The 22,031-nt window shown below is 40.0% G+C and overlaps 1 protein-coding gene across 1 annotated transcript in view; it reads left to right on the top strand.

The window, feature by feature from the left end:
* The window catches only part of efl1 (elongation factor like GTPase 1), a 110,130-nt gene that overhangs the window by 65,214 nt on the left and 22,885 nt on the right, over window positions 1-22,031 (top strand). Inside the window, exon 17 of the mRNA XM_061884334.1 lies at window positions 9,266-9,395. Within this exon, the coding sequence (XP_061740318.1) occupies window positions 9,266-9,395 (130 nt within the window). The remainder of the gene's footprint in view (window positions 1-9,265; window positions 9,396-22,031) is intronic.

The raw sequence follows: 22,031 nt of genomic DNA, 5'->3' as shown, positions 1-22,031 counted from the left end.
AGGGAATAAGTGGTAGAAAACGGATGTAGGTTCCTACTGTGGAAAGTTCAGTAATACAGAATCATTGTGGCATTATCGTGTCAGTTTGACGCTATATGCGCTAGTCCTCATGGTAAATGTGGTTTTCCTTTTGGGAAAACGCCATCGTTTTGGTTCACTTGGTGTGGCCAATATAAACCAAAACTGAAAGTTCTTAAGTGGGGCTTTAAGTAGAGTTTATAAATCTTGTATCTGTGCCACATATAGCCTTATTTCAGTGTCAACAGTCTCCAACTTACTTGCTACACATGTTTTGGCTCTGCCCATCCCTGTGCAGTAATTGGACCGACATTTTTAATACTTTGTCTGTTGTTGTAATTACCTACTAGGCCTTCTTTGCCTTTATTTGTTGTTGTATCTTTATGTTAGCAATTGGGACTTTTTGAATGAAATTGTCTGTGGCTCCATGTTAACGAAGTTGCCTGTACTATTTGACTGATGCATTTTATTGATTGATTTATTATTTTTCTTTCTTTTTCGTTTTGTCTCCTCAGAAAAAAATGTGGTAACTTTGTTTGTTTTATAACTTGTGCCAGGATAGCAGTAATTGCTCAAAGGCATTCTTCTTCTTTTAGTTTTCTGACAGCACGTAGGCTTTCGCATCAACTTTCGTCTTTTTAACAAATGGGTAAAGGGGGGGGGGGTGATGTATGCCGTAAAACTAGTTGGCACATTTAATATTTAATAATATTGAATATTGTAAAATTCTATAATTTTTGTTATTTAAAGGGGAAAACCCGATTCAAAAGTACATAACAGTTGTTTACTGGCTAAAAATAAAATGATCCTGAAAGTGATCACATTCATTTTAGATTTAATTATACTGTACAATATCCTTAAAACATGTCATTGTGAAATAATTGATAATATTGTACATTGTACATTTTACTCCTCGTTTCATATTCAAAGTGAAAACATTTAAATGATCGGTTTGCCATTTAAAGTGAGATCCGTACAATTAGGTCAGGGCTTCTCAAACTTTTTTTTTTTTTGTCATCCCCACTTTAGACTAAGGGGTTAGTTTTCAAGGCCCACCTACCCCCATCGCCCCAACAAAACAATTTATTGGACATCATGTGAGGTCTCGAGTTGTCTCTTTAATTTGTTGGGTCTCATGCTGTCTGCTGATAGCCGTTTTAGACACAGAACACACAGGGGTCTCTCCTCTGCCCCCACCCCCGCTGCCGTGAATCCAAGAGCAAGATACCCTTCGCCATATTTTCTTTTAGGTTGACTTTTTGGTTGATTAGACCCGTCATATTTTTGTTTCTCCGCAGACCTTTGAGGTGCGAGTTGCAAATGTATCCATTTTGTGTAATTGTGGTCCGCACATTAGCCTGCTACCCATCCGCGCGAAAGTTTGTTCCTCTTAGCCCCGCCTGCAAAAGTTACTGTTGCTATGTCTGTCAAACTTTCGCTCCTGCCGAGAAATTTAAAGCCTACAGGAAAAATAAGTAATTTACATTTATTTATACGGCGGATTTCACAGACAGAATCGCAAAGTGATTTACAGTGTGTATAGAAAATGAAAGCATAGTAAAAAAAAATAAAAAATTAAAGTGAAATTTCCTCCCTTTCCTCGCGCCCCACCTGTCATGTCTCTATTCCCCACACTTTGAGAAATGCTGAAATACATCAAAACCATAGCCGCGTGTGTAATGACTAACATTTACATAACATTTTGTAGATGGCATTGCATGTCTTGTCTTGTTCTATTCTGTCTTTTGAACGTACAAGTCAATGTCTTGTTTTTAGTGTGAGGTTTAACTGTTGTGTTTATTTTGTGTCATTGTGAAGTTTTTTGTACCTGAAAATCAGATATCCCGGCCCCCCAGACACATTTTTTCCTCTAAATCTGCTCCCCAGGTCAAAATAATTGCCGAGTGTGACCGTGTGTGACCGAGTGTGACCGTGTGTGACCGTGTGTGACCGTGTGTCTTGGCTACCACTCTTTACCGCATCTCTCCATGAACCCCGATACAAACATCCGACCAGGAGCGTTGGGCTGCAGTGCATTGTGGGTAGGCGAGTCTTGTACATGATCATGTTCTGTCGGTTCATTTGCAAAATAAACCAGAGAGCACAACTCAGCTTTGATACAAAATGAAAGTAAAAAGTCATGTTGGAATATTTTTAAAAACTCAGCTCGGATTAATTACTGTTCTCTTGGTAGTGGAGAAGAAGTGGGGGTTAGGGGCCAAAGTGGTCTCTGATCCATCTTTGACACGGCAGAAAAGGAGCTGTGAGAGGTTAGACCGAGGAGGCATGGGTTTGCTTTTTTTTTTTTTTACTACAGCCGACGAGGCACATATGTTTTTCAAATTAGACTGTGTCGTATTTTGGGGGAATCAAACAAACATTACAAAGAGGTTTTAGGACCAGACAATCCATTGGATTCGATACAATTATCTTATTCAGGAATTACATTTTATTTTGAAAAAGTTATCAGTAATCTTGAAATACGTGTTATTTATTGGAATTGTAGATTGAAAAAAGAAATAATCAAAAGCCATACATCATGAAACAGGCAACAGAAGTACAACAAATCAAAGTTGAAAGAAATATTACATACGCAGAGGCATTTAAAGTGAGAAATCAAGAAAGTGTAGAAAAGAACAGAAGTGTGAATAGTTCAAGAAATAAAAAAAAACAAGAGGCAACAAATACAGGAATTTCCACGGACAAACTAGTTGTATTCCTGGCTCACGTAATAAACTGTACAGAACAGGCTAGAAATAAGACTGAGAAGATCAAAATAATTGTCAAAGCAGCAGCAAAGTTGTTGAAAGAACTATCTTGGGACCTGGTGCAAGCTGTACTACAGAGAGTAGACGTGACGGAGTCATGTTACCACATTCCAACACCCTGTTAATTGTTCGGTGGAATGCCAGAAGTTTGATAGCAACCGAACATGAATTAAAGGGATATATTAAAAATATAAAAAGTAAACCACATATAATTTGTATTCAAGAAACAGGGCTGAAGCCAAAATTAAACTTTATAATAAAAGGATATATAACGATTCGTAAAGATAGGAATGAAGGGTAAAGAGGATGATGTGCCACATTTATTAAAGAAGATGTAGTCACGGGTAAAGAAACAGCAGAACGTTTAGCAAAAAAAAAAATGTTTTAAAGTGCACAGTAATGATAATTTGAGAAATGTAGAAAAAACAAAAGAGAGAAGAAACGATGAGTTTAAATATTGGGGAAATGATGGAAGACAACGATAATGGCTTTACCAACACTATGGATATGACATTTTCTTTGGATGAAATGGTTCGAATTTTGAAAAAGGTTAAAAATACGTCACCGAGGAAACACCTGGTGAGTTATCAAATGATCAAAAACTTAGGTAGCATCGTCAAAGAAGTGGTCTTGAAATGATATGACAGGATATATGAAGAAGGAGAATGACCGGCAGAGGGGAAAATTAGCGGTAACAATTCCAATATCCAAGTCAGGGTAAGACCCGGAAGAGGCAGGAAATTATAGGCCGATAGCATTGACCTCAAATTTGGGGAAAGTAATGGAAAAAATGATTAATGAACGACTAGTATATTATTTAGAGTCAAAAGAAATAATCAAAAAACTAACAAAGTGGTAAATAATGTTCAAGACTGGGGAACGGCTTGAGGTTTAAGATTCTCTGTTGGAAAGACAAAAGTCATACATTTTACAAAGACAAAAGTACAAAACAAGCTCCAAATAAAAACTCTAAGGTGAAAATATAGAAGAGGTACAAGTATTTAAATATTTAGGAATATGGTTTGATAAAAATATGAACTAGTCAACCCACATCAGCAAAATAGATTTGATTAGATTAGATTAGATAGTACTTTATTTATTCCTTCAGGAGTGTTCCTTCCGGAAAATAAAAAAAATAGGGGAAAAAGTAAAAAGGTGTTAAATATAATGAGGGCTTTGAGGGGTAATGATTGGGGGGCTGATAGGTTGACGTTGAAAACAATATAACTTTAATTCCATCTGTTATTGATTATGGATGCATTATTTACCAATCTGCTTCAAACACATGACTTGGGAAAATAGACTGGATCCAGTCACAGGCTTTAAGGTTATGTTGTGGAGCAACTACATCAACCCTAGTGGCAGTATTACAAGTAAAAATGAATGAAAAACCTTTGGACAAGAGGAGAGATCAACTCTCAGCAGTTTATCGGGCAACTTTAAAAGGATCCAAGCAAGGATATCCGACTTGTCCAGTGCTACCAAACTGCCAAGAAAAAGAGAAAACAAAAAAGAATAGTTTTGGGTGGATTATAGGAGACATATGTAATAAAGTTAAAATTGACAATATTAAAGTTAGTCCTACAGTACCGATGCCTGCAATACCACCGTGGATGTTTGATAACCCAAAAGAAAACATGCAATTACTAAAGAATAGAAATTTAAATAGTTACCAGATAGAAAAATGGATTGAGATATGATATATACGGATGCATCAAAAACTATAAAAAAAAAAAAATAAAGGTAAGAGCTGTAGCAGTTATCCCACAAGGAAACATAGTATTAAATAAAATAATCAGTGATAAACTATCTGTTTTTTACGGGGGAATTGGTAGCAATTTATATGGCAGTTAACTGGATAGAGCAAAACAAAGCAGGGAAAGTAGTTGTGTGCTCGGACTCCAACAGTGCATTGATGAGCATAAAAAAACATAGCATCAGAAACAAGACAAGATTTAGTTTATGAAATAGTTCAGGCAATCTATAGAATAAATAAAGCGGGAGGTGTGGTAACATTTCTTTGGGTTCCTTGGAAGATATTGTAGGATGGAATTCACAACACATAGGATATAAAGCATTATACACGTATTTAAAAAACATTGGGTTAAATAAAAGAATATAGAGTAGGGATCCATCTTGGTCCACACTCCATTTCAGTAAGTGACGCTAATGCACACCACAAGGTTGCTTGCCGGAAACAACCGCCCACCTCCGGAATCAGTCCCCGCCCATTCCCCTTAGGCGCGAAATTCATTTGAGCGAAAGACATTGGAATGAGAGGAGCTCTTTAAAGCTCCTGAGAATCTTAAAAAGCTTACAGAAAACGAGAAAAACTTACAGCGGGTGCCTGTCGGACATTCACCGTCGTTTTCGATGATTTCCCCTCGGAGCAAGGATTCGATGTCTGGAGTCTTTGGCGCAATCAAGCCTTCTCCTCTGCCTGGAATGGCCGTTGACGGACCCGCCAGCGTTAAGGGAGACCAGCGAGCCGGAGATGTAAACGGAAAATCTGTAAGTAAATATATGTATATATGTATTGTATACCGCATGTTTTTTTCTTGTAAAATGAGAATCATTTGACTCACCAGACTGCGATTGGGTTAAAACGATCGCGTTAGGATCTTACGGCGATTCCTCTATGAAACTAAATAATGAATACACATAATATTAAATAATTCGAAGGTTTAAACACACCTCGATAATCATCTTCCAACTTTGTAAGATCGTTTAAGCAAAGTTCATCGTCTTTCACTTCGTCGTCATCGGCTGGTAAAAAAAAAAAGTATTACAACGTCGTACACGTGCAATGCTTTTAACGTTTAAATGCTTAAATGGAGTTAAACCATTGTCTAATAACATGGTATAGCAGAGGTAATGGGGTGTGTGTGTGTGTGTGCGTGTGTGTGTGTGTGTGTGTGTGTGTGTGTGTGTGTGTGTGTGTGTGTGTGTGTGTGTGCGTGTGTGTGTGTGTGTGTGTGTGTGTGTGTGTGTGTGTGTGTGTGTGCGTGTGTGCGTGTGTGTGCGTGTGTGCGTGTGTGCGTGTCCACATCTCCCCACGTAACATTCCCAGCCATCAATACATCGAAGCAGGGTCAAACATAGTATGGTTAACCTTAACCTAATTAGTTCCTCCCAATCGTTTTAAACTGTCAAATGGCTGGTCACATGCTGCTCAGATGACATTCTCAAGCTTCCTTAAAAAACTGAACCCTCCTTTGTTCCCTCTTCAGGTCTTAACTCCACCCTCTTCCTGGCTCTTCCTGGTTTAACCCCTCCCACTTCAGGTCTTAACTCCACCCTCTTCCTGGCTCTTCCTGGTTTAACCCCTCCCACTTCAGGTGTTAACTCCACCCTCTTCCTGGTTCAACCACTCCCACCTCAGGTCTTAACTCTGCCCTCTTTCTGGTTAAAACTCCACCCTCTTCCTGGTTTAACCACTCCCACCTCAGGTCTTAACTCTGCCCTCTTTCTGGTTAAAACTCAGCCCTCTTCCTTGTTTAACCACTCCCACCGCAGGTCTTAACTCCACCCTCTTCCGGGGTAAGCCACACCCACTTGACCTTGACATTTGACCCTGACCTTTGAACTTGACCTTTGACCTTGACCCCTCATAAATCATTGACCTTGACCCCTCATAAATCATTGACCTTTGACCTTGACCACTCATAAATCGTTGACCTTTGACCCCCATCAATCATTTTTGACAGAAGGTACGGACTTAAATTCTCTCACCTCCTCCAAGCAGACAACCTAATCTTTCTACAAATGACCTAGCGGTCAGCAATAAACAAAAGTGATAATATAACCTATAAGCTTGCCAGAAAGGAAGCTTAATTAGTTGTCTAAGTCATAACTACAACTAAATAGGGCTGAGTATTGGCAAGGATTACATTGTAGGATACAAAACGTACCACAATACTTGAGTCACAATACAGTACAATATTGTCATATTCATATACACTATTGTGATGAATTTTAATATACTAAGAATTTAAGTGGTGAATTTATAATGTAGCTTTGTATACACTGCATGTTCTTCCAAAATGGAATTAATTCATTTTTGTCCTCAAAATTCTGCAGGCAATACGCCATAATAACAATGTGAAAAGGTTTTATTTGTTTTGATTTTTGCAAATGTATTGAAAATTACATAAACGAGAAATCACATGTACATAAGTATTCCCAGCCTTAACCATGAAGCTCAAAAGTGAGCTCAAAGCCCTGTTCATCTGATCATCCTTGAGAAGTTCCTACAGCTTAATTGCAGGCCATCTGTGTTAAATTCAGTTGATTGGACATGATTTGGAAAGGCAAACACCTGTCTATAAGGTCTGAAGGATTTGAATACTTTTAATGCTAACTACACATATTACTACCATACACATACACCGAATAAAATAAGTATATGCTTGACGGTAAACTACATTATTATTAGGTGTTACTGTAAAAGGTTAGTTTTAAAGTAACACACATACAGGGACATGCAGTAGAGCCCTGACATGAGGGTGTAAGGTATTTGCGAGCGGCAATAATCATTAAGATAAAGGAGTGGAGAAGCAGTTACCATGGAAACCGGACTAAGATGGGACAAAGACAACCCAAACCCTCGTTGGAAAAGAATATCATAGGTCCTTGGGAAAAACGATGTCTCATATGATAGACATTTTGCCGGGAGCCAAAGGAAGCATGATGTCTCCCTTTCCCTACTTGTGGCCATGAGGGAATTGCATTTCTTTCCTTCAATCACACTGTAAAACAAATTCAAGATGGCGAATTTGAAAATTGACAACGATTTGGTAAGATTTTTTTAGAGAATAAATTAACACGTGTAGGAGAAAAAACTCACCTCCTTTCAGGTCCCACACTTGACAGTGCATGGCAGAGCACAAACCAAGAATAAAGTCGAAGGAATTGTCTGTGGACCTTTTGAAACAGCATTTTATCGAAGCTCATATTTGGGGAAGGGTACGGAAACAATACTGCTGCCTCGAAGGTCCCAATGAGCACAGTGGCCTCAATTGTCCGGAAATGGAAGAAGTTTCGAACCACCAGAACTCTTTCGAGAACTGGTCAGCCGTCTACACTGAGTCAATGGGGGAGAAGGGCACTAGTAAAGGAGGTGACCAAGAACCCGATGGTCTCTGTCAGAGCTACAACATTCTTTTGTGGAGAAAGAAAAACCTTTTAGAAAAATAACCATCTTTGCAGCAATCCACCAATCTGGCCTGTATGGTAGAGTGGCCGGATGGAAGCAATGCCTTTGTTAACATTTCCTAATATGCACCCTGAAAAGCTTTCAAATCATGATCTGATGAGGCAAAGGTTGAACTCCTTGGTGTGAATGCCAGGTGTCATGTTTGGAGGAATCCAGGCACCGCTAACCACCAGACCAATACCATCCCTACAGAAAAGCGTGGTGGTGGCAGCATCATGCTGTGTATATGTTTTTCCAGCTGCAGCAAATGGGAGACTAGTCAGGATAGAGGGAAAGATGAATGCAGCAATGTACAGACACATATCGGATGAAAACCTGCTCCAAAGCACTTTTAACTCACACTAGGGTGACAAATTATCTTTCAGTAAGACAACAACACTAAGCACACAGCCAAGATATTAGAGCACACAGCCAAGATATTTAAGGAATAACTGCAGCTTGGTGGAACGGGAGTTAATGCATGTGCTTCACAATAAAAAGGTCCTGAGCAGTCCTGGGTTCAATCCCGGTTTTAGGATCTTTATGTGTGGAGTTTGCATGTTCTCCCCGTGACTGCGTGGGTTCCCTCCGGGTACTCCGGCTTCCTCCCACCTCCAAAAACATGCACCTGGGGATAGGTTGATTGGCAACACTAAATTGGCCCTAGTGTGTGAATGTTGTCTGTCTGTGTTGGCCCTGTGATGAAGTGGCGACTTGTCCAGGGTGTACTCCGCCTACTGCCCGAATGCTGCTGATATAGGCTCCGGCACCCCCTGCGACCCCAAAAAGGGACAAACGGTAGAAAATGGATGGATGGATGGATGGATGGAACTTCAGGACAACTTTGTAAATGTCCTCGAGTGGCCCAGCCAGAACCCAGACTTTAATCGAATTGAACATCTCTGGAGAAATCTGAAAATGGCTGTGCACCGATGCTTCCCGTCCAACCTTATGGAACTTGAGAGGTGCTGCAAAGAGGAATGGGCGAAACTGCCCAAAGATTGGTGTGCCAAGCTTGTGGCATCGTATTCAAAAAGACTTGAGGCTGTAATTACTGCCAAAGGTGCATCAACAATGTACTGAGCAAAGGCTGTGATTACATATGTACATATGATTTCTTAATTTCTTATTTCTAATAAATTTGCAAAAAATATCTAAAAATAAAATCAAAACGTTTTTCACATTGTCATTATAAAATAATAGGTGGTGCGTATTAAAACCGAAGTACCACCGTAGAGGTATCAATTGGTATAGAGTATTACTATTTATTTTATTTTTTTTACAGGTTTGCTAAAATAGAGATCAGCGCATCGAAGCCAATTATTCCATTCAGGGAAACAGTGGTGCGTCCTCCCAAAGTGGACATGGTGAATGAAGATTTTGGCAAACAGCAAAAAGTTGCCATCATACACCAGGTCAGTAAACCTTTTTGTCATTATAGTGCACACCAAGAGTTCTTTGGTGTATACACAGCTGGCCTAAAGAATGTAGCCAGCTGTGACAGCCGGTTAGGTTTTTGAACTACAGTTCAGACTGAAGAGCCAGTACAAAAACAGTTTATTGTTGTGAAGCAAAAAATGTATTTGTTAAAGGGTCTAACAATTTGTTTTACATTAATTTGATTTGATTTTATAATCGTGATTAGAAATACTATTCCCCCCCCAAATTTTTTTTTTTTAAACGAAGAATCGATCCAAAACAATTCAGTGAATTGAAATCGAGTCAGTAAATTTTAAGTAACGAGGGCAAAACGTTAGAAAATGGATGGATGTATTTTCAGACGGAGTATAATGGAAACACAATTTTTCGAATGTCTCCTAGTTCATTCATAAGGCTCCGTTAATTGATGGCAGGAGTTTTAAATCAGATGGGAGAAGACTGTTAGTGCCGCAGTCAATACTTTTCCAGATGAGGGTTGCTATTGTTCTGAACTATCGAGCCAATTGTTTGGAATACAGAGTTATTGCTAATCAGTTTGGAGTGCACAAATGCAGCGTGAAGAAGTTTGTGTATGCTTTATTATTTGCCTTGTGATATACTTAATGCTTTATTCTCTTTCATCTCCAAATTAAGCTTGCATTGTCAATTTCCTTTGCTACCTTCTTAAATAAAGTATCCTCTTAAAGGCCTACTGAAATGGGATTTTCTTATTTAAACGGGAATAGCAGGTCCATTCTATGTGTCATACTTGATCATTTCGCGATATTGCCATATTTTTGCTGAAAGGATTTAGTAGAGAAAATTGACGATAAAGTTTGCCCATTTTGGTACTTCCTGAAAAAGCCTCGCCTTTACCGGAAGTCGCAGACGATAACGTCACATGTTGATGGCTCCTCATATATTCACATTGATTTTAATGGGAGTCTCCAACAAAAACAGTTATTCGGACCGAGAAAACGACAATTTCCCCATTGTCGTTGATGAAAGATTCGTGTTTGAGGATATTGATAGCGACGGACTAGAAAAAAAAAAAAAAAACGAGTTAAAAAAGAAAAAACGCGATAGCATTGGGACGTATTCCGATGTTTTTAAAGACATTTACTAGGATAATTCTGGGAAATCCTTTATCTTTCTATTGTGTTGCTAGTGTTTTAGTGAGTTAAATAGTACCTGATAGTCGAAAGGGTGTGTCCACGGCCGGGTGTTGACGCGCAGTGCCTCAGGCGAGTCAATGGCAGCTATGGACGGCACAAGCTCAGCTTTTATCCGGTAAGAACTGACTTTTTAACCACAATTTTCTCACCGAAACCTGCTGGTTGACATTTGGTCTGGATCGATGTATGTTTGACATCATGTTTCCTCTGGCTCCTGGCAAAATGTCCATAGTAAATTTTCACCTCCGGGAATTTTAAACAAGGAAACCCGTGTGTTTGTGTGGCTAAAGGCTAAAGTTTCCCAACTCCATCTTTCTACTATGACTTCTCCAATATTAATTGAACAAATTGCAAAAGATTTATATGGAAACCCCGTTTTCATATGAGTTGGAAAATTGTGTTAGATGTAAATATAAACGGAATACAATGATTTGCAAATTTTTTTCAACCTATATTCAAATGAATGCACTACAAAGACAAAATATTTGATGTTCAAACTTTTTTTTTTTTTTTGCAAATAATAATTAACTTGGAATTTCCTGGCTGCAACACATGCCAAAGTAGTTGGGAAAGGGCATGTTCACAACTGTTACATCACCTTTTCTTTTAACAACACTCAATAAAAGTTTGGAAACTAATTGTTGAAGCTTTGAAAGTGGATTCTCTCCCATTCTTGTTTTATGTAGAGCTTTAGTCATTCAACAGTCCGGGTTCTCCGCTATCGTATTTTACGCTTCATAATGCGGCACACATTTTCGATGGGAAACAGGTCTGGACTGCAGGCGGGCCAGGAAAGTACCCACACTCTTTTACTACGAAACCACGCTGTTGTAACACAAGGCTTGGCATTGTCTTGCTAAAATAAGCAGGGGCATCCATGATAACGTTGCTTGGATGACAACATATGTTGCTCCAAAACCTGTATGGACCATTCAGCATTATTGGTGCCTTCACAGTTGTGTAAGTTACCCATGCCTTGGGCACTAATACACCCCCATACCATCACAGATGCTGGCTTTTGAACTTTGCGCCTACAACAATCCGGATGGTTATTTTCCTCTTAGTTCCGGAGGACACCACGTCCACAGTTTCCAAATATAATTTGAAATGTGGACTCGTCAGACCACAGAACACTTTTCCACTTTGCATCAGTCAATCTTAGATGAGCTCGGGCCCAGCGAAGCCAGCGGCGTTCCTTGGTGTTGTTGATAAATGGGTTTTGCTTTGCATACATACTTACTTAGTTCCCCCCCGTTCCTGTTGGAACATTGGGCGACGAGTCCCCTCCATTTGTTCCGGTCACTGGCGACCCTTCTTGCTCCATGCCAGCTGACTCCCATCCCTCTCAGGTCTTCCTTGGCTGTTTGTTTCTCCCTCTTTCCCCTTTCTGGCACCCAGTCCATTGCCACACATGCCGCTCTCAACCTTGGCTGTCGGAGTACGTGTCCAGCCATTCTCCTTCTCCTGTCAGAGACTATGTCGGACAATGGTGCTACTCCTGCCCTCTCATCACCTCTTCATTGGTGATGTGGTCTCTCCATGAGATCCTCAAGATGTATCTGAGGCACCGTCGGTGGAAGACATCCAGCTTTTTCGTAATGCTTGATATCTTCATCCACGTCTAACAGGCATAGGTCACTGTGGGGATGACCACTGACATAGAGGCGCAGCTTTGTGGACGTACTGATAGATTTTGATGACCAGATGTTCCGGAGGCATTGGAAGACTCCTGCAGCTTTTCCGATTCTGGTCTGTACATCCGTTTTCTGCGTCTCCAGTGTTTGAGATGTTGCTTCCCAGATACGTTAAGTTCTTAACGTACTCTATGCCTTGTTCGCCTACGGTGAGCAGTGGAACATTTTGGTTTTGTGCGATGGTCATGGCCTTGGTCTTCTCTTGGCTTATACGTAGGCAGACTTTTCCCCTTGCTCATGCAGATTGTTGGAGCGCAGCGTAGAAATGGCTAAGCAGAGCCAAGTTGACGCAAAGTCTAGATCTGCAGGTCTACCCCCTCCCCACTTAATGCCGAGGTTTGCTCCGACGACAGACTTCCTCATGACAAAGTCTATGACAATTATGAACAGTAAGGTGGACAAGATGCAACCCTGTCTTACCCCGTTCACAATGTCAAAGTCGACGGTTGTGCTGTTGGTGGTTTTCACTCGACAGGTGGAGTTGTGGTACAGGGCTCTGAAGATGTTGACGTACTTTGATGGTATACCGTATAACTGGAGGATCTGCCACAGTGATTTCCGGGGGATGCTGTCGAAGGCTTCCTTGAAATCGATGTAATTGATGATGAGGGGGTGTCTGGAGTTCTTGGCACTGTTCTATGATGTTGCGAAGAGTAAAGATCTGTTCTGTGCAGGACCTTCCCTTTCGAAAGACGGCTTGCTCTTCCCTTAAGATGTTATCTACCTCTTCTTTTAGGCGTTGGAGCATCACACCACAGAAAACTTTGCCTCGGATCGACAGTAGTGTGATGCCCCGCCAATTGTTGCAGTCTGCGAGGTTTCCCTTCTTTGGCAGCGTCACTATAACCCCTCTTCTCCAGTTGGCAGGGACCTCTTTGTGCCAGATCAGGTTGAACAAGTGCGTGAGGCTCTCCACGACCACCTCTTGACCGTGCTTCTGCAACTCAGCAGATACCTCGTCGAGTCCTGGTTATCTCTTCTGAGTTGGTGTTTCCCGATCAAAAAGAAAGAGAGTGGGAAGTGTTGGCTGGTTGAGAACCTCTTTGAAGTGCTCCACCCACCTTGCTTTGCATAGCAGAGTTTTAACTTGCATTTACAGATGTAGCAACCAACTATAGTTACTGACAGTGGTTTTATGAAGTGTTCCTGAGCCCATATGGTGATATCCTTTACACACTGATGTCTGTTTTTGGTGCAGTACCGCCTGAGGGATCAACGGTCCATAATATTATCGCTTACATGCAGTGATTTCTCTGAAACTTTTGATGATTTTACGGACCGTAGATGGTAAAATCCCTAAATTCCTTGCAATAGCTCTTTGAGAAATGTTGTTCTAAAACTGTTCGACAATTTGCTTACAAATTGGTGACCCTCGCCCCATCCTTGATTGTGAATTACTTAACATTTCATGGAAGCTGCTTTTATTCCCAATCATTGCACCCACTTGTTCCCAATTAGCCTGCTCACCTGTGGGATGTTCCACATAAGTGTTTGATGAGAATTTCTCAACTTCATCAGTATTTATTGCCACCTTTCCCAACTTCTTTGTTAAGTGTTGCTGGCATCAAATTCTAAAGTTAATGATTATTTGCTAAAAAAAAATGTTTATCAGTTTGAACATCAAATAGGTTGTCTTTGTAGCATACTCAACTGAATATGGATTGAAAATGATTTGCAAATCATTGTATTCCGTTTATATTTACATCTAACACAATTTCCCAACTCATATGGAAACGGGGTTTGTACATTATAGACTTGCAATTTGTATATAAAACGTTGATGAAGGGTTTTGAAGTTGTTTTAATGGGCTTTGAAGGCTACAACGGTGACACCCATCATCTGCATCTTTCAAGCGTTAACTTAAATATTGTAAAAAAAGAAAATGTGTGTTCTTGTCTTTAACAATGATTGTGAACAGTAGGCAAAATTCCTATTAAAAAACAAGTGCAGTTCCCCTTTAATAATTTTGATTGAAGGTACAGTGTAATGATGATTAACAGGCAGAACCTTTTAATTGGCAGTTGTCAACGGGCGCTGCACAAAGTCAGAACGCCAGATGCTAGCAATACTATATCCTGTGGACGTGCTCATGCTGTGGCGATGAATACATATGAAACTGATTTCAGCAAAAGTGGCTGGCAGGATAACTTTTCAAAACTTGGATAAAGCCCGTCGATTTTGAACCCAGACAGGCATTCATGTGCAAAACGACTACAACATTTGCACACTGGGCATTAATAGGTTGAAATGACACATGCTATATTGGCTAATTACAAGTCTGCAATTATAGTTCAGCGGATAAGCTCTCAAATTCTAACACATTGTGCACTTTTTGATATAAGCATGAAACTTCTAGCATGGTTAGTGGGGGTGTAGGAAAAAATCGATTCGAATACGAATCGCGATTCTCACTTTGTGCGATTCAGAATCGATTCTCATTTTTTGAAAAATCGATTTAAAAAAAGAAATATATATATATTTATTTGATTTTATTTTTTTTTTATCAATCCAACAAACCAATACACAGCAATACCATAACAATGCAATCCTATTCCAAAACCAAACCTGATCCAGCAACACTCAGAACTGAATAAACAGAGGAATTTAGGAGACACAAACACGACACAGAACAAACCAAAAGTAGTGAAACAAAAATGAATATTATCAACAACAGTATCAATATTAGTTATATTTTCAGCATAGCAGTGATTAAAAATCCCTCATTGACATTATCATTAGACATTTATATTAAAAAAAAAAAAAAAAAGGGCTTTCTTACAGCAACCATGTCAGAGCGTCACATCCTAGTAGACCCTACCCAGCTTTCTGCATCCAACCCACCCCTTACCACTAACTGGGACATGTGTGTCCTCTGCCAAGAAGTAACTGATGAATCATTACAGTGTCCACTCAGATCAACAAAACAACCTGTTGGTAGTTGTTATGTATCTCTGGCAGAAGACCTCCTCTAGTTCAACCCCCCTTCAGCACATGCCAATGAAAACATAATCAAAAAAAATAAAAACAAAACAAATAATAATAAAAAACTCTTCCTTGAGCTACCACCTTATTGTGGTGGAGGAGTTTGTGTGTCTCAATTATCCTTGGAGCTATGTTGTCTGGGGCTTTATGCTCTAGGGTATCCAAAGGCAAACAGGGCCTAGGTGAGAGTCCAGATAAAGAGTGGCTCAAGAAGACACTTATGATGAATACAACCATTGTTTGCTGTATTGCTGTATAATCGAGAGTTCTGGCAATAAAATATACCAAAACTATCACCAAATTAATGGGCATCTGCTAACTAATTGGAAATAACACCGTTTACAATGTTTCTACACTGTTTGGATCCCAAAATGTACATGTTTTAAAATTAGACCAAATGGGCTGGCAGCCATCTTGAATTTGACCTCTCTTGGTCATCAGAGGTCAGATTTGACTTCCCTCCACATCTGAAACTAAACATTAAGTTATATACTAGCTATGCTAGAAATGTCATGCTTTTATCAAAAGGTGCACTTTACGTTTGGTTATCCGCTGTACTACTAAAGGCAGGCAGCAGTTACGGTGCCAAATTTCTTCAGCCTGACCAACAAAGCTGCTGCATCCATTACAGAAAAAGAATAAATAAATCAAAATAAATTCTCAGATGAACAGTCTTGCGAGCCAACTTTAATTCAAGATTGTCATTGTCAAAAGCTTACAATTGTCTGTGTGTAGACACAATTGTAAGCTTTTGACTATATTTAATATGCGGTAGGACATGGGCAGCTAATTTTTTTAAGTGGGATTATAAATTGTATTAAAAACCATTACATTAGATTTGTTCATACCTGTAGAAACCTTGATAAAGTTCCACAACCTGGCCATAGTATATGCCAATGAAGGACAGAGTCCCAGGTCTGCCGAAGCATGTATGCCTTTTCATCAATGTTAATGGTGTTGGCCCCTCGCTTCCTAATTTCCATAGCCTCCTTGATCCATCTCTTTTGTTAATTTGTTCCTGATGAAATGACTTAGCCTTGGGTGCCAGTTGTGTCTTGTGCGTCACACTTTGCTTTGTGATTTGTTGTCATTAACGACATTGTCTTGTGGTGTGTGTGTTTGTTGTGATCTTTTTCAGCCACCGCAGGTGGTCGCCATTTTTGTTTTGTGCAAAATGTTCAACGTCTTTATTTTTAAATGATGTCCAGAAATGTAGAAGCAACGTCAACAAGAAAAATATTAATAACGCACTTTGCTATAATGGATTGACATCCTGCAGTGCTCATGAAAACAAATGTACAGTCTAAAGTTTGATAATCAACACCTGAATGGGTCACACAAGACCACAAGGATACATTTTTGTAGTCACCAGACTGGAAAATAGAGGTGTTTTTCATTATTTGGACTGAACGTATGTGTTTACATATATGTGATGTAAATATACTGTAAATCCAACAACAACACTGCTTTCATACATGGAGCTGCAAACATTCTACTTTGTAATGTTTCTTTCACCAAAATGCCTCCTGACAACCCTTCTGACCAATTTTTAAAAAACTACATGTACTGCAACTACAATAATCTGCAAGTACACTACTACAACTATTACATCTACACAAATTTACAAGCACAGTACTCCAACTAAAAGAAACTTCAAATGCACTACTATACTTTCAAATACTACAACTATGATAAAACTACAATTTAAGTGATACAGTTACAAGAAACTACAGAACTATAACTACAAGAAACCTGTGATTTCGGTTTTGATATCAATACTTTCTACATCAAGTACTAAATCACCTTTTGTATGGAAATTAAATAATTATTACACTCAATCTAACATTAACCCTATATACATTCATAAAATGTACTTACTGTAATGTGTTTTAATTTTTTGTAAATGTTGCCTCTTTGTTAAAATAAACCTACTATACAAATGATAGACTGTTTATAACACTTTAAGGGGGATTCCCTACTGTATAAATATTTTTGGGTGCACGCCGTGTTCAGCTCTAATCTTATGGAGCCAGAACGCTGCCAGTAATATTTGGCATCGGAAAAAAAATTGACATTGTAGAAAAACATTGCATTGACACCAAAACAAGGTTTGGCAACGAATAAATACAAAGATAGAAAAAAATACAATATTTTGGTGAATGTTTTCGATGCCAATATTTATATTTTTGTGCACTTTTATTGTTTTTGTGTTTCAAAGGTTTTTATGATCGCTTCGCTTTTTTTTAGGATGTTTTTTTCTTTTCAGTTTCGCTTTTTTTTGACGGTATGAAAATAATGGCAGTGTTTTAAGGCAAGGGGCGGGGGCCTATGGGTGGGGCTTATAACAAGTTTACACATAAGCAGTTTTACTGACCCTGGGCATGCAAGTAAAACACTATCAAAGAAAAAAGGAGGACCGTAAGTGTTTGAATAAAGTTTAAAAAAGCTTTAAAATATGAAATTATAGCATAGGATAGGTCTTTATTGTCATTGCACAAGTACAACAAAACTTTATCACCACAAACCCATTCAAGATTAGACAAACAAACAGTTTACTGTACAGGGTTACAGAACAGGAACGCTGATGGGTCGCCACAAGGCGCCCTGTAAAAGATGGGAAAAAGGTAAACGCTGGGAAAGGATGAGTAAAAAAATACAATCTAGACTGGGCTCCTAAAGGGGCCCAGTCTGGAGTGGGAAAAAAAACTCCATAGCAAAGCACATATACATATCACAACATACATCTTGATATATCTAGCAACAGAGGGGAGGGAGTCTGGGGTCGTGGTGGCAGGCTGCAGCTCTCAGGCACTGCCCATCATTTCATTACCCCTATGGGATTTGCGTCAAGGGCGTTGGTTTTGGGGTTAGGGTCTGTGTGTGTGGCTTATGTTTTTGTGGATGCATGTGTGTGTGTGAGCTGTGCTGCGTGTCTCTGTTCCGCGGCGTTGATGTTGTGCAGCCGATAAGTCCAAAGTCAACATCAGTTGTGTGTCCATGAGAGACAAGAAAGGCCTTTGTTTTGTCTTCGCCGCTCTGTCCTTCGGGAGAGTCTCGAAGCAAGGGAAACAATCCAAGTTAGAATGTTTTGTATACGAGTGAAAATAAAATGTGATTTTCACTCTAAATTGTCTATGACTGGTCCTTAAAAACCTGCAGGGCAGACAGTCCGATGTGATCCAAAATCACAAGTGTCCACAGTTCTTCCCGCATCCTCCAATCATTTGTGGCAGCTTTGTGGTACTTTGAAAACTGCCAGGAACTACCAATTTGTCGACAAACCAGAGCAACGCTTACTCCAATCAGCAGATGTCCTGTTGTCATATTTCCGAATAGGTAGATATCTTCACGTCCTTGACTGAAAATGGTAGCCAGGCACGCGGCACTCTTTCTCCCAAGAGTCTGTCGCGTGTCCAGCAATAACCGCTCTGTCACAACAAGCAGGTTCCCCCAAACCCAAGATCTTGTCAACTTTGTTCAGGCCAGTTAAATAGTTCCAATGTTTAGATTTGGAGAACAGTGCAAAAAGAGGCAACAAAAAAGTTAAGACAAGACAAAGAAGCAAGCAGGAGAGATAAGGGAGAGGTAAAGGGAGTGTCTGCCCTCGATGAGTGCCAGTGAAAAAACATGTTAAGAAAAAATCATAAGAAATTATGAAGCAAAAGTAGTTTTTTACGTTTTCCTTGAGTAGTCCCGTATGTGTTGCTGTCAGCAGATTCATCTCCTGCTCAGAGAGAAATATTGTATTTGTACACATGATACAGTAACCTACTTTATTATTATTTTACTACTTTGTAAAGCACTTTGTTACTTTCACAAATGGTTTTACATATGCAGTTTATTTCAGCAATAAAAGGATATATTTCTGTTATTTAGTAAATGTTTAATTTATTACTATGTTTACTATGTCTCTTTACTAAGCAAATACAATGACTTTAAAGCAATTATTCATATTTATTAGTTATGATACAGTTCAAAGATAATTTATTATATGATCGTTTAATTTTTAAAATAAAATCTAACCTGGCAGTCAATCATCAGCTTCGCTCACTTCATGATGATGTTCTGTAGTTGAATGTCAACTCAGAAACAAGCCTGTGAAGGAAGTCCAGATGTCACACAAATGCGGAGATCTTATTTATCTTTCTTGTTGAATTATATATAGCAACATTACAAAGTAATACTCAGATATTATTTTTAAAGATGTTTTAATGTACAGACCCCGTTTCCATATGAGTTGGGAAATTGTGTTAGATGTAAATATAAACGGAATATAATGATTTGCAAATCATTTTCAACCCATATTCAATTGAATGAACTACAAAGACAAGATATTTGATGTTCAAACTCATAAACTTTATTTTTTTTTTGCAAATAATAATTAACTTGGAATTTCATGGCTGCAACACGTGCCAAAGTAGTTGGGAAAGGGCATGTTCACCACTGTGTTACATCACCTTTTCTTTTAACAACACTCAATAAACGTTTGAGAATTGAGGAAACTAATTGTTGAAGCTTTGAAAGTGGAATTATTTCTCTTTCTTGTTTTATGTAGAGCTTCAGTCGTTCAACAGTCCAGGGTCTTCGCTGTCGTATTTTACGCTTCATTATGCGCCACACATTTTTGATGGGAGACAGGTCTGGGCTGTAGGCGGGCCAGGAAAGTACCTGGACTCTTTTACTATGAAGCAACGCTGTTGTAACACGTGGCTTGGCATTGTCTTCCTGGAATAAGCAGGGACATTGCTTGGATGACAACATAGGTATATTAAAGGCGAATAATAAAGCATGCACAAACATCTTCACGCTGTATTTGTGCAAGGCAATGGAATTCCTTTCCACATGACTGGCAAGGTAGTCGAAAATAGCAACCTACCTCTGGATATCTGGCAGGGCATTAACGGTCTTTTCATTCGGATTTAAAACTCCGTCCATCCTTTTGGATGAACTTTAAGACATTCAAAAGGTATGTTTCCATGATTTTCATCCAAAAAATGTTTCGAAAAAACTCTACCGCCGGTTTTTTTTTGCTTCCGACCTGCATTCGCACAGATACATCCTTGGTTGTAGCGTTATGTTCGTAGCGCACTCCCAAGATGATTTCTTGATGCTGTCTGCTATTTAACTTCAGCATAGCTATAAGAGATGTGATATTTGTAATATTTGCCAATATTCCAGCAAACATCGTTAAAACAATTTGTAAGGATCCTCAAATGGCTAGGGTGATATCTTAGGTCAAGCGGAAAAGGAATTAATTTAACCGCGCTAAAAGGAAATATCGCCCACCCAGTGTAGTGCATGGAAATGTTGTGATTGACACACTTGAGTCACACTTCTTGAGTTCACGTTGTGGTGTTTGTATTATTCCTGTCCTGAATGCGGACTCGCCGGCACTCACATGTCTTTATGACTCTATTGGTCCCGACCAGGAGAGTAAACACATTTACTTACTTAATCATAATAAGGCACTTTAATTAAGTATTTTTAGTCAGACTTTTTGTTTATGTGTTTGCAAAGATTCAACTCCTCTGATATAATATGTACTAAAACGTCTGCAGACACTTTTTGTTCAAATAATTTTTGAGTTTGTGAATATGAAACATTTTGTTTGTAAAATAATAATTCAACTTGTTTTATGTGTTGGTACACATTATTTTTACAGTACCATCCATCATCCATCCATCATCTTCCGCTTATCCGAGGTCGGGTCGCGGGGGCAACAGCCTAAGCAGGGAAACCCAGACTTCCCTCTCCCCAGCCACTTCGTCTAGCTCTTCCCGGGGGATCCCGAGGCGTTCCCAGGCCAGCCGGGAGACATAGTCTTCCCAACGTGTCCTGGGTCTTCCCCGTGGCCTCCTACCAGTTGGACGTGCCCTAAACACCTCCCTAGGGAGGCGTTCGGGTGGCATCCTGACCAGATGCCCGAACCACCTCATCTGGCTCCTCTCGATGTGGAGGAGCAGCGGCTTTACTTTTGAGTTCCTCCCGGATGGCAGAGCTTCTCACCCTATCTCTAAGGGAGAGCCCCGCCACACGGCGGAGGAAACTCATTTCGGCCGCTTGTACCCGTGATCTTATCCTTTCGGTCATGACCCAAAGCTCATGACCATAGGTGAGGATGGGAACGTAGATCGACCGGTAAATTGAGAGCTTTGCCCTCCGGCTCAGCTCCTTCTTCACCACAACGGATCGGTACAACGTCCGCATTACTGAAGACGCCGCACCGATCCGCCTGTCGATCTCACGATCCACTCTTCCCTCACTCGTGAACAAGACTCCTAGGTACTTGAACTCCTCCACTTGGGGCAGGGTCTCCTCCCCAACCCGGAGATGGCACTCCACCCTTTTCCGGGCGAGAACCATGGACTCGGACTTGGAGGTGCTGATTCTCATTCCGGTCGCTTCACACTCGGCTGCGAACCGATCCAGCGAGAGCTGAAGATCCCGGTCAGATGAAGCCATCAGGACCACATCATCTGCAAAAAGCAGAGACCTAATCCTGCGGTTACCAAACCGGAACCCCTCAACGCCTTGACTGCGCCTAGAAATTCTGTCCATAAAAGTTATGAACAGAATCGGTGACAAAGGACAGCCTTGGCGGAGTCCAACCCTCACTGGAAATGTGTTCGACTTACTGCCGGCAATGCGAACCAAGCTCTGGCACTGATCGTACAGGGAACGGACCGCCACAATAAGACAGTCCGATACCCCATACTCTCTGAGCACTCCCCACAGGAGTTCCCGAGGGACACGGTCGAATGCCTTCTCCAAGTCCACAAAG

Source organism: Nerophis ophidion, linkage group LG02 (genome assembly GCF_033978795.1).
Source record: "Nerophis ophidion isolate RoL-2023_Sa linkage group LG02, RoL_Noph_v1.0, whole genome shotgun sequence".
NCBI classification, from domain to species: domain Eukaryota; kingdom Metazoa; phylum Chordata; class Actinopteri; order Syngnathiformes; family Syngnathidae; genus Nerophis; species Nerophis ophidion.
This window is presented reverse-complemented; position numbering and strand designations above follow the sequence as displayed.